General features: G+C 37.5%; 2 protein-coding genes across 10 annotated transcripts in view; one reads left to right on the top strand and one right to left on the bottom strand.

The window, feature by feature from the left end:
- Positions 1-6,607: 6,607 nt before the first annotated feature.
- parapinopsinb (parapinopsin b) lies at positions 6,608-11,738 on the top strand. The gene is made up of 4 exons (XM_042499608.2): positions 6,608-7,365; positions 8,240-8,568; positions 10,513-10,755; positions 11,625-11,738. Exons 1-4 carry the CDS (start codon positions 7,035-7,037, stop codon positions 11,736-11,738), a joined length of 1,017 nt encoding a protein of 338 aa, XP_042355542.1. The 5' UTR covers positions 6,608-7,034.
- A 219-nt stretch (positions 11,739-11,957) lies between these two features.
- Positions 11,958-16,775, bottom strand: part of cacna1da (calcium voltage-gated channel subunit alpha1 Da) — a 91,170-nt gene continuing 86,352 nt past the window's right edge. For all 9 annotated transcript variants that reach the window (XM_088090769.1, XM_088090768.1, XM_088090773.1 and 6 more), the window contains one exon: positions 11,958-15,171. In XM_088090769.1, coding sequence (XP_087946895.1) covers positions 14,866-15,171 — 306 coding nt within the window. In that variant the 3' untranslated portion in view covers positions 11,958-14,865. The remainder of the gene's footprint in view (positions 15,172-16,775) is intronic.

The following is a 16,775-nucleotide window of genomic DNA, read 5'->3' as shown; positions in this document are numbered from 1 at the left end:
AGAGAGAGAGAGAGAGAGAGAGAGAGAGCATCATCACCCCACAGCTGCCTCTCTCTCAAAAGGGAAACCCCCCTTCAGCCAGTCGCCTCTCTGCTGCAGAACATTTTTTATTTGCGGAAACGTGTCTAAACGTGTCTTCTGCGTGTTCGCAATAAAGCATGAAAATCGTGAATCTTGCGGAGGTGAAGTCAGCAGCAAGAGAGGGGGGGGGGGGTCCTCCATTCAGCCTCCAGCTGAGAGGAGCAGCGTGGACAGGTGTCATCTGCCACAGAGCTACAAAGGGACACAAAATTCAGCTGCAAAACGGTGAAAAATTAAATGCTAAACTTCTCTTCTACGGCTGTTGAGAAGTTGTTGCGTTTAACGCTGACGCTGCATTATACTGTACACGCTCCATGTGCTGTATGTCCCCAATTTCCACGCTGCACGCACAAAAACCCGCCAAAGTGTGTGTTTTCATAAATGCATATCAATGTGATCAAGTAGCCTAGTGCATGAATGACACAATATTTATTTTAAAATATAAAGGCTGGAATAGGAAGCACAGATAAAAGGAGATTCTGACCTAAAATGGCTCTGTGGGCGATAATGAGACTGCAGATATTTGGTGAAAGCTTCCGCACCGCCAGCAGCACTGTACCAGAAAAAAAACAACACAGTTCATAATGGAAGTCATTTATGTGCACAGAGTTCATTTTGCCTAATAAATACTACAAAACAACACAAGTGAGAGAGAGAGAGGTGGAAGAAGTACTCAAATCATTTTCTTTAGTAAAAGTACTCAGTTTTGAGTAAAAGTCCTGCACCAAAAATTTCTCTTAACTAATTGTACAAAGTATTAAACAGTGGCGTGTCCAGACTTTTTTAACAGGGGTGGCCCAGGTGGGGCACTGACTTATGCAAGAGCTACTGCGAGCACACACATCGACATTGCTTTAATTTAGATTTTTTGTCTCCACTCCCCATACAAGCTTTAATTAACATTCACAACAAAGTGACACCACACAAATGTAAAATAAAGCTTCCAAACAAACTGTTCCTACAAAAAAAAAAGTACAATAGCAAATATAAAGTGCCGACAAAAGTGCCAAAAATTCAAATAAATAAGCCTGTGTGAACAAGTTTTTTAACAGTTGTAACAGTTTATTTGTAAAATTAGTCAGGCTTGACTCTGGCACATTACTGCCTCTCAGGTGTAAGACCGAACTGCACCTATAAACCAAAATTTAGTTCACTGGTCAAACAGTTCAAACTGACTGGACAGATAGCCGATCTTAATGAGGTGGCCAATCACACAAAATACTCAAAATGCACGATGGCTAAAGTCAGTTTGCAGTATTATATTAGCAGACTATCAAATATGTAACTTATTGTGTACTTTAATGTTGTAGGTGGTCTAATTTTAACATATTTTGGTAGTTTATCGGGGTGGGGAATCAGCAGAGGCCCCACAATACAATATTATTATGATACTTAATTCATGAGAGCATTTTAATGCAATTCTAAATGTGTTGCAATATGTTAAGTATTGCAGTAACATGTGTTGCAATTTATTACCTTTTATTAACTGCAAATTTTGTCCCCAAAGGAAACTTTGTCATCTGATTTATCTAATAAGATCAAGTTTTCAGTCTGTTCTTCCCTTTAAAATCATTTTTTATTGCAGTTAAGTGTATCTAGTGGACTAAAAAACAAACAACTTTATTATTCTACTACGCTAGCAAAAGCTTAATTTATTTGTAATGCTAATCATTGATATAATGAAAGAGTTGACATTTTTTATCCGTGCCAACACAATATTAGCATGTATTATATGCTAATATATATATTAGCATAAAGTGGAAATAGGCAGAGTATGGCAAAGTTGTATTTACAGTACTTGAGGAAATATGCATACTTTTCATTGCTGGAGAGAGATACAGATAATAAGAGATAAAGAAAATCTAGGAGCTAATCTCCCACACTGTCAATAATAAACGATATCCTTGAGAATACCTGAAATATTCGTTTTTTAATGCTAAACTTACATTTATGTATGAAGTGCTAAAATCATTACTAGATTAATTATAAAAAATGTTTTGTATTCTCTTCTTGGGTAATTGAAAAAGACAAACACCACATTTTCTCCAAATAATGTTCAGTCTTTCAAGATATGGTCCATGATGAATCTGCAATGTTCTTATTCCTCTGACATGGGATCTGCATAAATGGATTTTTTTAATATAATGAAAACAATTAACTGGCAAATGACCATCAAAGACCCCTTTGGCATGACCAGCATGTCCAGCTGGTGACCCACCCAGCAAAACCATCAAAGACCAACAAGAACTGGACCAGGACCATCTAAGGCCATCTCAGCTAAAAAAACACCAAAACCAGCTCCCAGGATAAGCTGATTACCTAAAGTTAATGTTTCACTGTGCACTTCCCCTGTCTAAATGAAATTTCATTATGAAGTCTATCATCGCTCAAATAATCCGTTTGGACAATGACGTCATTCACCTGCAACTGTACCCACGTGGGTCCCGCAGATGCTTCCAGGTGTGGTGGTGATGTAGCGCCTCTGTCGCGTGACTGGCGGAACAACAACTCCTCGTGTATGAAGACACAAAGTTTCAGTTAGCGCGCCACATTCATCAGAGCTCACTACATAAAATAAGACCGGAAAATGTTTCCGTCGTCTTCTCTAAACGCTGATTAGGAAGCGATAATGATGTCAAGGCAGCAGGCCGGTTGATGCACCTCCTCCTCCTTCTCCTCCTCCTCCTCCTCCACAGGAGCCGTGTTTCCATTTGAAGCTTTTATTAGTTTAGTAATTGCATCGTACATCAAAGTTGTGAGGAGCCCGTACTGTCTGGGACGAGCCGATAAGGTGGCTGCATGTTGGATGACGGACAGTATCATCCAGTCTCTCTCAGCACACCGCCTCCCTGAATGCTTTAATTAACTATCGACGGCAAATAAAAGCAGCTTTCTGTCACGATACTGAACAAAGTCCCCCACTTTTATTCGTCCGGCTTAAAACATGACTAGGGGGGATTAAGTCCCGCTGGAGGTGTGTCCTTACCTGCTTCCGGGTCGTTGCACCAGTCTCACCACTAGATGCAAACTCTCCATTTGTTTGTTCTTTCAAATAATGACCTCCACCACACGGTGCAGCAGGTCAAACAAACACATTAGAAGGCCTGTGTGCATCTCAGTTGCTGCATGACCCCTGGTTTGCTGCACTGTTTGTGCTGGTGTGAAAGATTTATTTTCATGCATTGGGTTCCAGCAGTCTGTCACAAGTATTAAAACCTTTGAAACCTGAGAAAAATCATTTGGTTTATTTTAAAACTTGGGAAAAGGGGTAATGTGTAAGAGATGCCTCACAAATCACAAGAAATCAGGAAAGGGTGACAAGGAAATTACTTTAAAATGAGTTTGTTTTTTTAAAGGACAGAAATAACATTATTGGATTTTTTTAAAACTCTAATTTATAATTTATAACTCTATTTATAACTGTATATTTAAAATTATGCTACAAAAATATATATTGGCACTTTTGATAGGTCATTCACTTTTTCCCTTTTATTCTTTTTTTTTGCTAACTTCTGGGTCATTTTCCTGTAACTTTTTTTAATCACACATTTCTTTCTAATTATGAGTAATTTATGTTGAATTGCTTTTTGCCTTTTCCCCATGTTTTTCAGCAAAATCAAGGCAATTTTCTCAGGTCTCAGGGTTAATTGTAATCCCGCATCGAGCCTCTGGAGCCTTTTGGTTCTCTCCATGCTGCTAGATTTGTGACTGCACCTTTTAACGAAACATTTAGTTTTTATTTAAATGAAAAAAAAAATTATTTGACATTAACTTAGAAGCTTGTTGGGGGGCTTTCAACCACACCACACAAGCTTCATCAGGGAGTGGAGTTTGCTCACTAATCATGGAGATTTGTCTGTTCACATGTAAGCTCAGTAGCATTTTGAGGACTACTTGTCCGCATTGGCTTGATGTTAGTCCAAGTTTGACTTTGAAAATAGTAGTTTGACAAAACAGTTTGAATTCAAGGTCCGCTTAACTTTTTAGAAAGCTTTGAACCAGAAAAAGCTCAGAAAACTCAGTAAAAAGATTTAATACGCTGAAACCTCTGGGAAAAGCGAGTTAGTGGACCTTGGGATGAATTGTTCAGTCAGAGTGCCAGAGTCAAATGTCAGAGTTAACATGTAATCTTCTGTAAACAGATAAAGTTCACTTTTCTTGATTTGATTTGGGAATTTATTTCAAACATCTAAAAAAGAAAAAAAAAAGAAAAAGAAAAAGGATCATACAAACAAGTGGACAGACAGAAAAAAAGTAATATTTACAGACAATGCAACATGATGACTTTGTTTACAAATTCAAAAATGATTGAAAAGACGTACACATTTATTTTATCCCACCCCTTCTCAATAAGTCAGTGATTTATAATTAACCAGTTTTCATACTAAATTAAACCTATACTCTTATTAATTTTCCTGAATGTGTCTAAATATAATATTTATGGACTTTTATCTTTGTCATAAAAAAATAAAGTCAGTAGTGAAATATGTCAAAGATATAAATTCATTATTTACATATTTATATCAATCAAAAATACAAATGTATTACTTATAAATAAATTTGAAAAAAATTTGAAAAATGTTATTGTTCCAGACATACAGCTTAATAATCAGAGCCAGACTGCTGTTGAAAGCTCAACCCAAACAGTTGTAATCTCCGTCTTGACTTGATTGAACATAAACCTCTTAAAGGGTTAAACACGGGACACCTGTTGTCATGTTAAGTCCAGAGGCTTATCCTCACCTCATTCATGTCCGACCACCTGCAACCTTCACCTTATTCTTATCCAGCGAACTGCAGAAAGATGACATCTCACCTCAGTGTAGCCCGTCATATGTCGGTCTTACTCACGTTCAGTCTCATAGTTGAGTGTGTGAAAAGCTTTAACGCTTTTTAATGTAAAACTCAACATTAATCTGACTCAGTGTTTGATAACATACGGATCTTTTTATAGCACATCACAGTGATCCTGAGTCCAGACTCTCTGCTGCGTTCATAATAAGAGCTTAACCGGTTACCATTTTGGGAGCAGAGGGGTTACATGAGATCTCACTGCAGGAACATGGATTTGTTCTTAAGCGACAGAAAACACTGTAATGTTTCAGACGAAAATGGAAACACAGGACTGTCCAGAGATGTATCAGAGGTACTGATTTTACATGCTTCGTGGTAGTTTACATCGTTGTTTAGCAAATGAATCATTAAATGTTGCAATGCTGGAGAGGGCTGATCTATAATTAGGTGTACAACAGTGATAATCAATTTATGGCCCATGGGCAAAAGCCGGGCCCCGATCATTTTCTAATTCACAATAAAAATAAAGTGATTCATGCTGGGATTTGTTTTTGTACTTTTAGTATACATAAGGTGCCAGAGTGTATAAAACAGCATCAAAATAAGTTTATCAAAAAAATCAAGTGAAGGATCCCCTGCACCCCCTGACAAAGGTCCTACTTAAGCAACTAATCCCAGACGTGTCCTAAAATCTGAGAAACATCCTAAAATCCTAGAAATGTCTTAAAATCATTCAAGGGTCTTGAAATCCTACAAAGGTCTTAAAATCCTGGAGATGTCCAAAGGTCCTTAGAAATGTCCAAATATCCTACGAAAAGCCCTCAATCCTAGAAATGTCTGGAAATCCTAGAAACATCCTCAATTCCTATTAATGTCCTGAAATCCTAGAAATGTCCCAAAATTCTAGAAACATCCTAAAATCTTAAGATACATCCTAAAATCCTAGTAATGTCCTGAAATCTGGGTGGTCTTGAAATTCTAGAAATGTCATTAACAAAGTATTTTTACAGTGTGGCATTACTTCTTCTAAATACTTCTTTCACCACTGGTTACATTAGGATGTTTTTAAGCCCCAAGGTGAGATAAAAGTTTGTAAAGATGTTTTGAAGCTGGAATCAATCTTTCAAACACACTGATACACACACAGAAACCAACAAAACATCAATGTCAAAATCTGACCAACAAATCTTTATCGTTTATTACAATTACTGTTTAGATAATTCTCTCTTCCAGCTACTGTAATTCTAAAGCCATGAATCTTTTGTGTGTATTGTGCAATTAATATTTGTCTTTTCATGGCTAGATGAATATAACTCTTTTTCTGGGAAATCCTAAAAAAGTCCTAAAAACTGAGAAACATCCGAAAATCCTTGAAACATCTTAAATCCCAGAAAGGTCCTCAAATCCCACATATGTTCTAAAATCCTACAAATACCAGTCAGTCATACCAACCTGCAGCTTGTCCACAACAACCTGCAGCGAGAGGAGAGACGATGACAGTTATGAGCAGACGTATTCAATTTAAATAAGTGTATTTATCCGTTAGGAACTTCATTTGTGTTAAAGCATCAGTGCGTATACAGTTAACATATATGACAGCTCAACACAAGAACAAACCACACAACTTTCTTATGCTGAAAACACTTATTTGCCTAATCATTTTGATTTCAACAATGTAAATGTCCTTTAATGATTGTAAAGCGCTCTGGTTAACATCTCTTGTGCTCTATAAATAAGTTGACTTGACTTGATGCTGACTGAACTTTCTATGACCCCTGCCTGGTTTGTGAATGGAAACAAGAGGACCAGACAGAGATCATCAGCCCTCATCAATATTTACTGGAGTTACTACACGTTGTGAAACACCTCTGAGCGTTTCTTTTTTTGCACTTGCTTAGCAGACTTGATCCTGCTGAGCAGCACTGTGTGGAGTCATCCTTTTCAAAGTGCCTTCACAATCAAGTAAAAGGACAGGGATCAAGGATCATCATCATTTGGAGGAATTACTCTTTGTTAAATCCAGATCTGGAGGACTTATTCTTAGACTGCTGCCATCTAATCTCAGCTGTCACACTCGAGCGGCGAGATATTGAACTTCTAGAAGCTCCGGGACAAGAAGAAGAAACAACCTCAACACTTCTTAAAAAGGTTTGATTGCCATGCAGCCGACTGTTTACTTCCCAAATGCTTCCCTCTACGTCGGACCACACGGGGAACCCCCTCTGTCACGCACTGGCTACATCCTGCTCTCCATCATTATGGCCTTTTTCACCGGTCCTGCCATCATACTCAACGCTACAGTGATCATTGTCTCCCTCATGCACAAGCAGCTGAGGCAGCCGCTCAACTACGCTCTGGTGAACATGGCTGTGGCTGACCTGGGCACAGCTATGACTGGAGGGCTGCTGTCTGTGGTCAACAACGCCCAGGGGTACTTCTCCCTGGGAAGGACAGGCTGCGTGATGGAGGGCTTTGCAGTATCCTTGTTTGGTGAGTAAAAAAGCAGAGCGTAGTAGGTTAAAGCATTGAAACCTGAGCAAATCTGCTTGTCAAAAGCATGCAAAGAAAGCAATGAGAAAGAAATTGTTAAAATTATTCAAATTAATTGTCACGAATCTCAGCTGTGGAGACACTGGTGTAGATGTCTCTTTGTTGTTTGATTGACTGAACTATTTTTATGGCATGATTTTATTTTATTTATTGTATGCAATGTTTTGTTTATATGGACCCTGAGCCTGGAATAAATGATTGATAACTGAAATTAGCGAGAAAAAAATGAAAAAACAGGAAATTACCTGGAAAAAAAGCTATTTTAAAAAAAAAAGTAACTTAAATTTGTAGGATATTTCATGCCAAGTTACTGACTTTCTTTTTTGCTTTTTTTTTTTTTTTAATTAATTCATTTTTATTTATTTGATTTTCTTTTTAAGAAATCAGAGTTTAGATGCATGTGAATGACTGAGAATCATATTAATTAAAAGACAGACTAAATAAATACTTCAAAATTTAGTGTACATTACACATGAAAGAAAAATTAGGTCTTTTATCTATTTATTTATTTATCTTTATTGTATATATATATATTTTTTAAACAATTTAAAGGCCTTAATGAACAAAATCCAGTTTTTATTTTTTTCATTCCTTCTTTCTTCTGTCCTACTCTTCCTAACTCAGACGCTCAGGGGAAATGTAGTGGCAAAAACTCAAGTAAATTACATATACTTCCAATAATACTTAAGTACTGTTAAAAAAGGTATTATTACTTTGTTCACACCACTTTATCCACAGAACAATACTGACTGGTGTGTTTCAGTGAGAAGGCACTGTCCTGCTTCTCGCCTGACTTTCCCTCTCTTGTCCGCAGGCATCACATCTCTGTGCACAGTTGCTCTGATCGCGGTGGAGAGGATGTTTGTTGTATGTAAGCCTCTGGGGCAGATAACCTTCCAAAAGAAGCATGCATTTGGAGGTATCGCCCTGTCCTGGCTGTGGTCTCTCACCTGGAACTTACCTCCCCTCTTTGGTTGGGGCAGGTACGAGCTGGAGGGTGTCGGGACGTCCTGTGCACCAGACTGGCACAACAGAGACCCTAAAAACGTCTCCTACATAATTGCTTACTTTGCAGTGTGCTTTGCAGTTCCCTTTGCTATCATCGTGGCATCCTACACAAAGCTAATGTGGACTTTACACCAGGTGAGCATTTATGAGTCATTCCACGAGACCCATCAGATTTGGACTGAACACCCCATAACATTAAGGACATATCTAACTTCCTTTAAATCATATTTGCTCACCTTAGGCATCAAAAGCACCATTATTATTGATTAGTATTTTATGATTTGGGCACAATTCTCCTCAACCCTATTAACCCACAATGGAAGCTGCCTGGATATTATTATAAAATTTAATTGCAATAAAAATCAACATTTTCCTTTTAATCAGATGTCTTTCAAACTAATTAAAAAAATGCAAAAAACCCCCAAAAAACTTAAAATCTCAAACTTTACATTTGGCGTCATCACAGGCAGTGGTTAAGTAACAACTCTAAGTACATTTATTTAAGTCATATACTTTACAGTTTTGAGGCATTTGAGTATTTCCTTACAACACTAAAGAGGGAAACATTGCACATTTCTTCCCACATGTAGTTACTTGTTACTTTTCAAGATAAGATTTTACCTCAAAATAACACTTATACAGCCAAAACTTGTGGCTCCATACTTTACAAACAAGAAGTGCCCTTCAGTACAGGTATCTGAGTTGTTAACTCCTTCACAACCCAATCATGCAAACAGAAAAAGTATTGTAATGGTGGTTTTCTCTAAATTAACATTTTTGGCAAAGATATTTTAGGATTAGGATAATTTATGTTCTTTTTACTTTCCATTCCAATGGACAAAAAATCAGAACACAGGAATCACTTAAAAATGACGATAAATGGTCTTAACAGACCTTTTTTCAACAAAAAACATATTTATTTATTTTTTATGAATGCGTAAACTCACATCAGTGGCTAAAGTGATGTTATAAAACAAATGAAAAAAACCTGACTAAAAGCTGTTAATCTTCAGATAATATTTTGACATGCCTAAAATATATCTTGTGTTTACTCTAAAAACTGTTTAAAGACAAATTAAGTAGCTTAACAATATGATTAATAGATTAAAATGTGCCTTACTTTTCCTTCCTCACATTTGGCCATGCTTGTTAAAAAAGGCAGCTTGGCTCTACTGCAGTCGACCTCATATGATGTGGAACACTGTGATTGGCTGACAGACATCCTATCAAATAAGTCTGTGAATTTGGGTGGAGTCATGTGACAGTAATCATAAATCCAGAAATTCTAGAAAAGTTATGTCCGTTTACGTTAAGAAGTCAGTTTCCCCTCTAAACTTCTCAAATGGTTTTATTATGCCACTGCAACTGCAACAGCCTGCACAACCCTCACTTTGTACTCAAAAATGAATTGATCCGATTTGGTGGTCAAAGGTCACCGTGACCTCACAAAACACCTTCTTTGGCCGTAACATAATTCATGCACAAGATTTCACACAAATATCTGATAAGATACAATGATGATGTGATAATATTTTATACTAAACTGGATTTTTAACATTAGCTGCACTGTGATCAGCTGCAACAGTAAATCACTGCCAACTTGTTGCTTCAGTACAATAATCATACATAATACTCACATGGGACATTTTTTTGCAGAAATAGTAGCTCATCCTCAACTAATCCTCTGTTCTCCAATAGTCGTGTTTTGTGGTTTTTATTTATTAATTTTTTTGTGTGGCAAAAAGGTACTTCATCTTGCGCAACCTTTTGTTGTAGAATGACAATAAATTAACATCCAGCCTTTATTTTTTATTATTTAAGCACATTTTACTGAAAAAAAAAACATAAAAAAGTACTCTTATTGATGTAGGATTTTAACTGCAGGATTTTTATTGGAGTATTTTTACAGGTGTATTGGTACTTAACTTAAGCAGAGGAGTACTTTCTCTATGATTAATCATAGAGTGCACAGTGACACACAGTGGTAACCTGTCTTTATTGAACCCGATACTCTGCAGTCATGTGACATGCATCGGCCACTGGACCCCAGACTTCTTTAAACGTTATTTTGTGTCACAGGTGTCAAAGCTGGCCTGTCTGGAAGATGGTGCAGTGGCTAAAGGTGAAATGAAGGTGGCGTTCATGGTGATTCTGATGGTCCTGACGTTTCTGATCAGCTGGATGCCTTACGCCAGCCTGGCCATGCTGGTGGTCTATAACCCTGAAGTAGAGATTCACCCGCTGGTGGGCACGGTGCCTGTTTACCTGGCCAAGAGCAGCACTGTGTACAATCCTATCATCTACATTTATCTCAACAAACAGGTAACGTAGCTCCATGTGCAGGTAATTGTGTGATGTAGATGTGATGAATAAAACAGGGTAAAAGCTTGCTGTAAATCAGCCACAAAATATTTCACGTCGGCACCATCTAGTGGTATTTATGGACAGTGTTATATGTTTTAACAGATCAGGGGTAAAGATAAATACATTAAAGTGTAATTATAACTCTCTGTTAATGTTTTATTTGGATTTGATTTGATTGATTTCACTTTATTATCAGAATATTTTCTAGTTTTGTTTTGCATCACAGGAGCAAACACTGTATTAAATACATACACATAAATACTAAAACAAAACGTAACAACAAAACATACTACAGACACTACATGTCCCATCAGACATTACTTTACGTTTGTAGCGCAAATTATTTAATTATTATAGTAAATATTATAATTTTATTGGATTAATTTAAAACATTTCACAAGATTTTTAAATCCACCTTTCCTACTGAATGCATTTTTTAAAACATAATTTCAGTTTTGTTCTCCAAATTTTTCAGTGTATATGTACATTTGTATATTATTAAAAAAAAAGTCCTCAGGTACAGCAAAAGTTAAGATTAGTCTTACAACGGGGTTACGACTTTATTAATAAACACTGTGTTCCCACTACATTATAGTCTATTATGAAGATTTTTTATATATTTATATACTTCACACAATTTTTAATTAGTGTTAATTGATATTATTATATAGCATACATAATTTATATGATTTGGATTTGTTTGTATGCACAGTATACTGGCTGCTGAATGATTTCTGAATGTTGGTTAATTTGTTCAAAAAAAAAAGAGACGGTATGCCTCATCCTGGCTGAACTTTTTATGCTCTTGCTCATTTTATTTTCTATAGTTTCGTAAACATGCGGTGCCCTTCCTGCTGTGTGGGAGAGAGCCCTCTGTGGACGTCGAAGCATCAGAGGTGACGACTGCAGAGATTGCAATGAGCAAAGTTACTCCTGCCTGAAATGTATTTACACCCTCAACCATCGATTAAAAATGTTTTTGCCTAAAAGGTGTACAAGTCAGTTTCCACATTTGATTTGTCACCTGCTGCACACACATCAGTGAAATCTTTGTTTGTTAAACTAGATTTAATTGTTGTTTTAATAGCAAATACTGAGAGTTCAGACTGAGTGGTGATAAAAAACAATGTTTGTTCTCTAAAAAGAAATACAGGAAAACAGTAATTCAGCATAAGTTTATTCAATGATGATCAATAGAAAATAAAATATCAGTATCGATTCAAATAAAGTCAAGGCCAAAATAAAATGAAAAATACAAAAAAATGTATTGATACAAAACCTAGAAGGTTATAGTAAAGCATTTGCTACTAAGAGAAATGATGTTTACTGAATAAAAACATTAAGGAGCAAATATCAAGACTTTCAAGTAGAGAACATTACCATGGGTCTTTCCATACTTTTGTACATATTTTACATTATCTTCTATTTTAATACAGCTTTCATCAGAACATTAATAGATGTAATAGTAATTATAATCATAACCATATGAAGAAAACTAATAGAAACGTTCAAATCAATATGTGTTTCTCTGTAAACTGGTACTTTACCTTTTTATTTTTTCCCTACCTGCGAACAGAGAAACAGTGCACCTTGAAAATATTTTTTTAATACTCTTTCATTCCCAGCATTGTAAGGTGAGGTGTAAATGACAAATATAGATTCCACTAAACCATACACACAGTCACAAAAAGTACAAAATTGTCTCACCTTAATACACAAATCTGTTTAGAAAAAGGAGAAACAAAAGCACTATACAGTTACTTGTGCAAAGACAAACAGCTATGTGCTAATATTTAAATACCATTGGTATAGACTGAACCAAATCATTATTTTCTTTTCTCAGGAATCCCTGACATGAGGTAAAAGTAAGTTCTTTTCATCTTTAGTTTAACACAACTTTTAAAAGTGTTTACAAAATAATGCATATCTTCAGTTCATCAGTACTGTAATTGCTACGAATAGTACAATGTGCCTGTTATGTGCATTGGTCCTTTTATATGACGGTCATCAACAAAAGGACTAGAACACATTTTTTTTTTTTTTTACTCACAAACAATTCAAAGAGCCCTTTCAATGTGCACACAAAATGGAAAACCTACATTTTCATGACAGTATTCGGTTGAATTGGAGTACAATACGCACTCGCCTACAAATCAAACACTCATGAACGACACATTTAATATCCTCGGTGCTTACTCAAACTCTCAACGGTAACGCCTGAAAAAGCCCACTTCAGTTGATTTAGCCTGTAACAGATCGATTAATGATAAAAAGATATTTTGTCGTCTCGTGTTCCAACTTGTGGGCTTCAGTTGCTTCTTTTTTTATGCATCCAGGGTGAGTTTTCCCTCCTAGTCTCATCAACAAACATGATCAGGGAAAATAAAATCTCCTTCAAAGACTCCACTGTGGGACACCGTGACAGACAAAGAAGCTGAGACAATGATATGTTGTCACCGTTGCCTAACGAGGTATACTGTATGCAGGAACCAGGCAGGCTGAGAGAGAAAGGGGCAGGGGGTTAGTATTGCTTAGCCTCTCTCCAGCATCCTGACACCAGGACACCCTCTGTCCCTCCACCTAACAACGCGCGTCGGACTGTTTCTGACCTTTGGATGTGTGCATGTGTCTCCTGCCGCCGCAGGCTGCGAGGCCTCACACACTACATGAAGGCTAAGATGTGATTGCCAAGATTCAGTACAAAGGTTTTAATGGAATTACACCATCAACAAAGAGTTATGTCATGGAAAATCCCAGCACAATTAATTTATCCCTGTTATAACCATCTGTCATTTTTCGTTCTTTCAGCAGCAAAAAGGCATTTCAGTAGGGGCTGACGGAACCTAGGTTTGACTCTGAAACCAACTAAAAAAGCAGCATTGATAATGCACTATGCATTTTAAAATCCTTGTGCATGCCCTGCACAAAATATGCAAACAAATGTGTTCGTCACATCTGTATAAAATTTCAGCGCTGGATCCTTGAGGCTTGCCTTCTAAAAATGCTCCTTTAAAGGGGGCGTAACCTTATGCAACTGGTGTTGGTTGAATGAACTAAGCTAAGAAATCAAAGCCATTTGCATATCTTGTGCAGAAGTGTTGTCACACAAGCAGAACTTCTTAAAAATGCTGTTTTGTATATGCAAAATAAAGGGTGCATATTAGCAAAAAAAAAAAAAAAAGGCAAATAAACATCAGAATCTTGTACCTAATAAAGTCTGCTTTTATAGCATAACAGGAGTCACAAGGGTCCATATTGCTGATCTTTTAAATGATACATAATTACAAAATATAGAATATCTCTTTACAAAGTTTCTTTTGTTATATAATACAATTTACAGCATATCAACTATGAAATATTAATCAGGATATTCTAAAATTTTAAAATAACCTGCCTGCTAGTGCATTTATCACAAATGCTTTTGTCGCTTCAAAAGTACATATCTCAAGTTGAATGATGCTATAAGTAGGACAGTAAGTTCCTGCATAATCTGGTAGGACTCTACTGGTGCTCTTCACTTTTTGACTTGGCTGTAGCGCTCAATAAACGTTCTGCTCTAACGACAAAGGGATCAGGTCATACTAATGACTACAGGGAGGAGATATGCCTTTCTATGCTTGCATTGAAAACTTGCATGATATGCCAAACCTTAATAAAGTGACCGAGGTAATGACATCGTACATCTGATTGTCATCACCTTTAGAGACCCGCCCTAGAGAGTATCTCACACCTTTGCCAATTGGTCCATCTTTCACTGGCATCAATATCGTCATCTCTGGTTGGCTGCAGGCCGAACCTGTACGTCACCTCCAGCTCGAGGCCCTCGACAGGAGGGTGCCGTCAGTCCCTCTGTGCTCAGCAGGGATGGTATCTGGCTCTGTGCTGTGACCTCCTCTTCTGGCAGGTGGAGAACAACTAAATGAACAGGACTAATGTGTCTCTCGTCTTTATGCCTTTTTCTCTTCGATGTAAAAGGCACTTCTTTTGGTCAGAGCCAACAGATGCATTTCTTTTTAAATTTTTCGCTGATTGTAGTCTGACAAGGTTCTGAGATTTCTCCAGCCACTGCTATAAAGTCGTAATGCAGATCATCTCGTCTGCCAGGTCCTCCTCGTAAGGAGCTCTCGGTTCTGTCTCTGGCTCCTCGTCGCTGTAGCTGGCTGCGGTGTCCTGCAGTTCATAGTCCCTTGGAGTCAGAAGGGGGAACACGTTGACCCCGTTGACGCTCGGGGCCATCCCTCCGTTCAGCAGGTGGCTGGCTGCGCTCTCCATCTCATCTATCGTCATCTCACATGCATCTGCTATCTCGTGCTTTGTGGCAGCGACGAACTTGGGATCCTTGGCGTATCTCCCAAGCCCTTCAGATATCAAAACCTACCCGACAGGATGAGAGGAAAAAAATATGTTACTGTTTCTGAAATCTTGTTTTACTTTATCTCGCTTGTCACATTTTGTTTTGGCAGCAGCATACATTTAAAAATGCGCCTGAGCTCTTAGAATTAAAGGTGCTAACATACAGGGTTCTGCGCCTTGTCCCCATCTGAGAACCCTTTTTTGTTCTTGGTAGATACTTTTATAAAGATTCTGCCTGGAGCTGTGAAAGTCTCCATCTAGAACCACCTAAGAAAGGTTCTATAGAACCCTTTTATGTGATTGTTCCACCCACAGCCCTCTCTAAGGGTTCTATCAAGAACCTTTCCACTATCTAAGGGTGCTTTGAACAGGGTTCCCACACATTTTCATGGAAAATATTTCAAAACTTCTCCATGACTTTTCAAGGACCCAAAATATTTTGTTTCTTGCTGAGCATTTTTTTAACATGTCAGATTTAAACTTTATTCCATTAATAATTTAAATTTCCCAAATAATGTGTTTAAGGACCGTTGGAAATTTGAAAATCCAATGACACTTTCTGTTTTGATTTTTTGCCATGATTTTTTAAACATAATGTCAGATAGGGAATGGTGGGAAAAAATAGCAAACGCACATGACAGTAAACAAGACGTCAAACAACGACACAAATTTCCATGACTTTTCCAAAACATTCAATAATTTTAACTAATTCCATGACTTTTCCAGGCCTAGAAACTGTGACTGTGAAATTCCATGATTTTTCTAGGTTTTCCATGACTGTGGGAACCCTGTGTTTAAATATTTGAGGGTGAGGATCTTTTAAAACCAATGCTTCCAACAATCCTCGAAGAACTCGAAGGGTTCTTTAGATGAAGAAGGTTCTTAAATGTGCGGTCTGTGATTATCGTCCAATATACTTTCTGTCAAAATCAGCAAACACATTCTTCTCGCTGTCAGCTAACTGTCCCTTTGTATGAGAGGAAAAATAAATCTGGTGATCAAACGCAGTCCTGGCTCTGTAAAAGGAACACAAACAAAGTGGCTCCGACCAAGCTTCACAACACTGTTGTAGCCGTAGCAACAGGAAGCGTTTGTGCTCATGCACAGGACAGGGGGAAGGCTGTGTAAAAGAGAGAGGCAGGTGGAGCGACAGGAACGGTTTATCTGGCAGCACATGATGAAGTGAATTATAAAGAACGAGAGATGGCAGAAAAAAAGCCAAAGAGGGGAAAGTCAGAGGAACAAAAAATTACAAAAAAGGCGGTAATGATTGAGCCAGGGACAAAAGCTGCATCAACAATTGTGAGGCTTTTCAACGGTGGAGAGAGCTCCGGCGATTAGGCATGAAGACGGATATAGAGGTTGCTATGTTTCTAATTAGAAGGCGTACTTGTAGGTCAGCTGTGAAATAACTTCGGATATATTACTTTTCAAATTTACTACAAAAGACCTCACATTATCTCCATTGGAATTACATTACACCGTTTAGTCTGTTTTGTCTGTTACTTATTGAGGCTTACTTACACTCGGGCAGCAGATGATGTGGATTCCACCATATCGCTCTTTTGAGCTGATCTCTGCACTTGTGTTTGTTTTGGTTTTGAGTTCAATTATAAAGAGTCATA

The sequence above is a fragment of the Plectropomus leopardus genome, chromosome 2 (assembly GCF_026936395.1).
Source record: "Plectropomus leopardus strain MGB_pleo_1.0 chromosome 2, ASM2693639v1, whole genome shotgun sequence".
NCBI classification, from domain to species: Eukaryota; Metazoa; Chordata; class Actinopteri; order Perciformes; family Serranidae; genus Plectropomus; species Plectropomus leopardus.
Note: the sequence above shows the minus strand (reverse complement) of the source record. Positions and strands in the feature narration are given on the sequence as shown.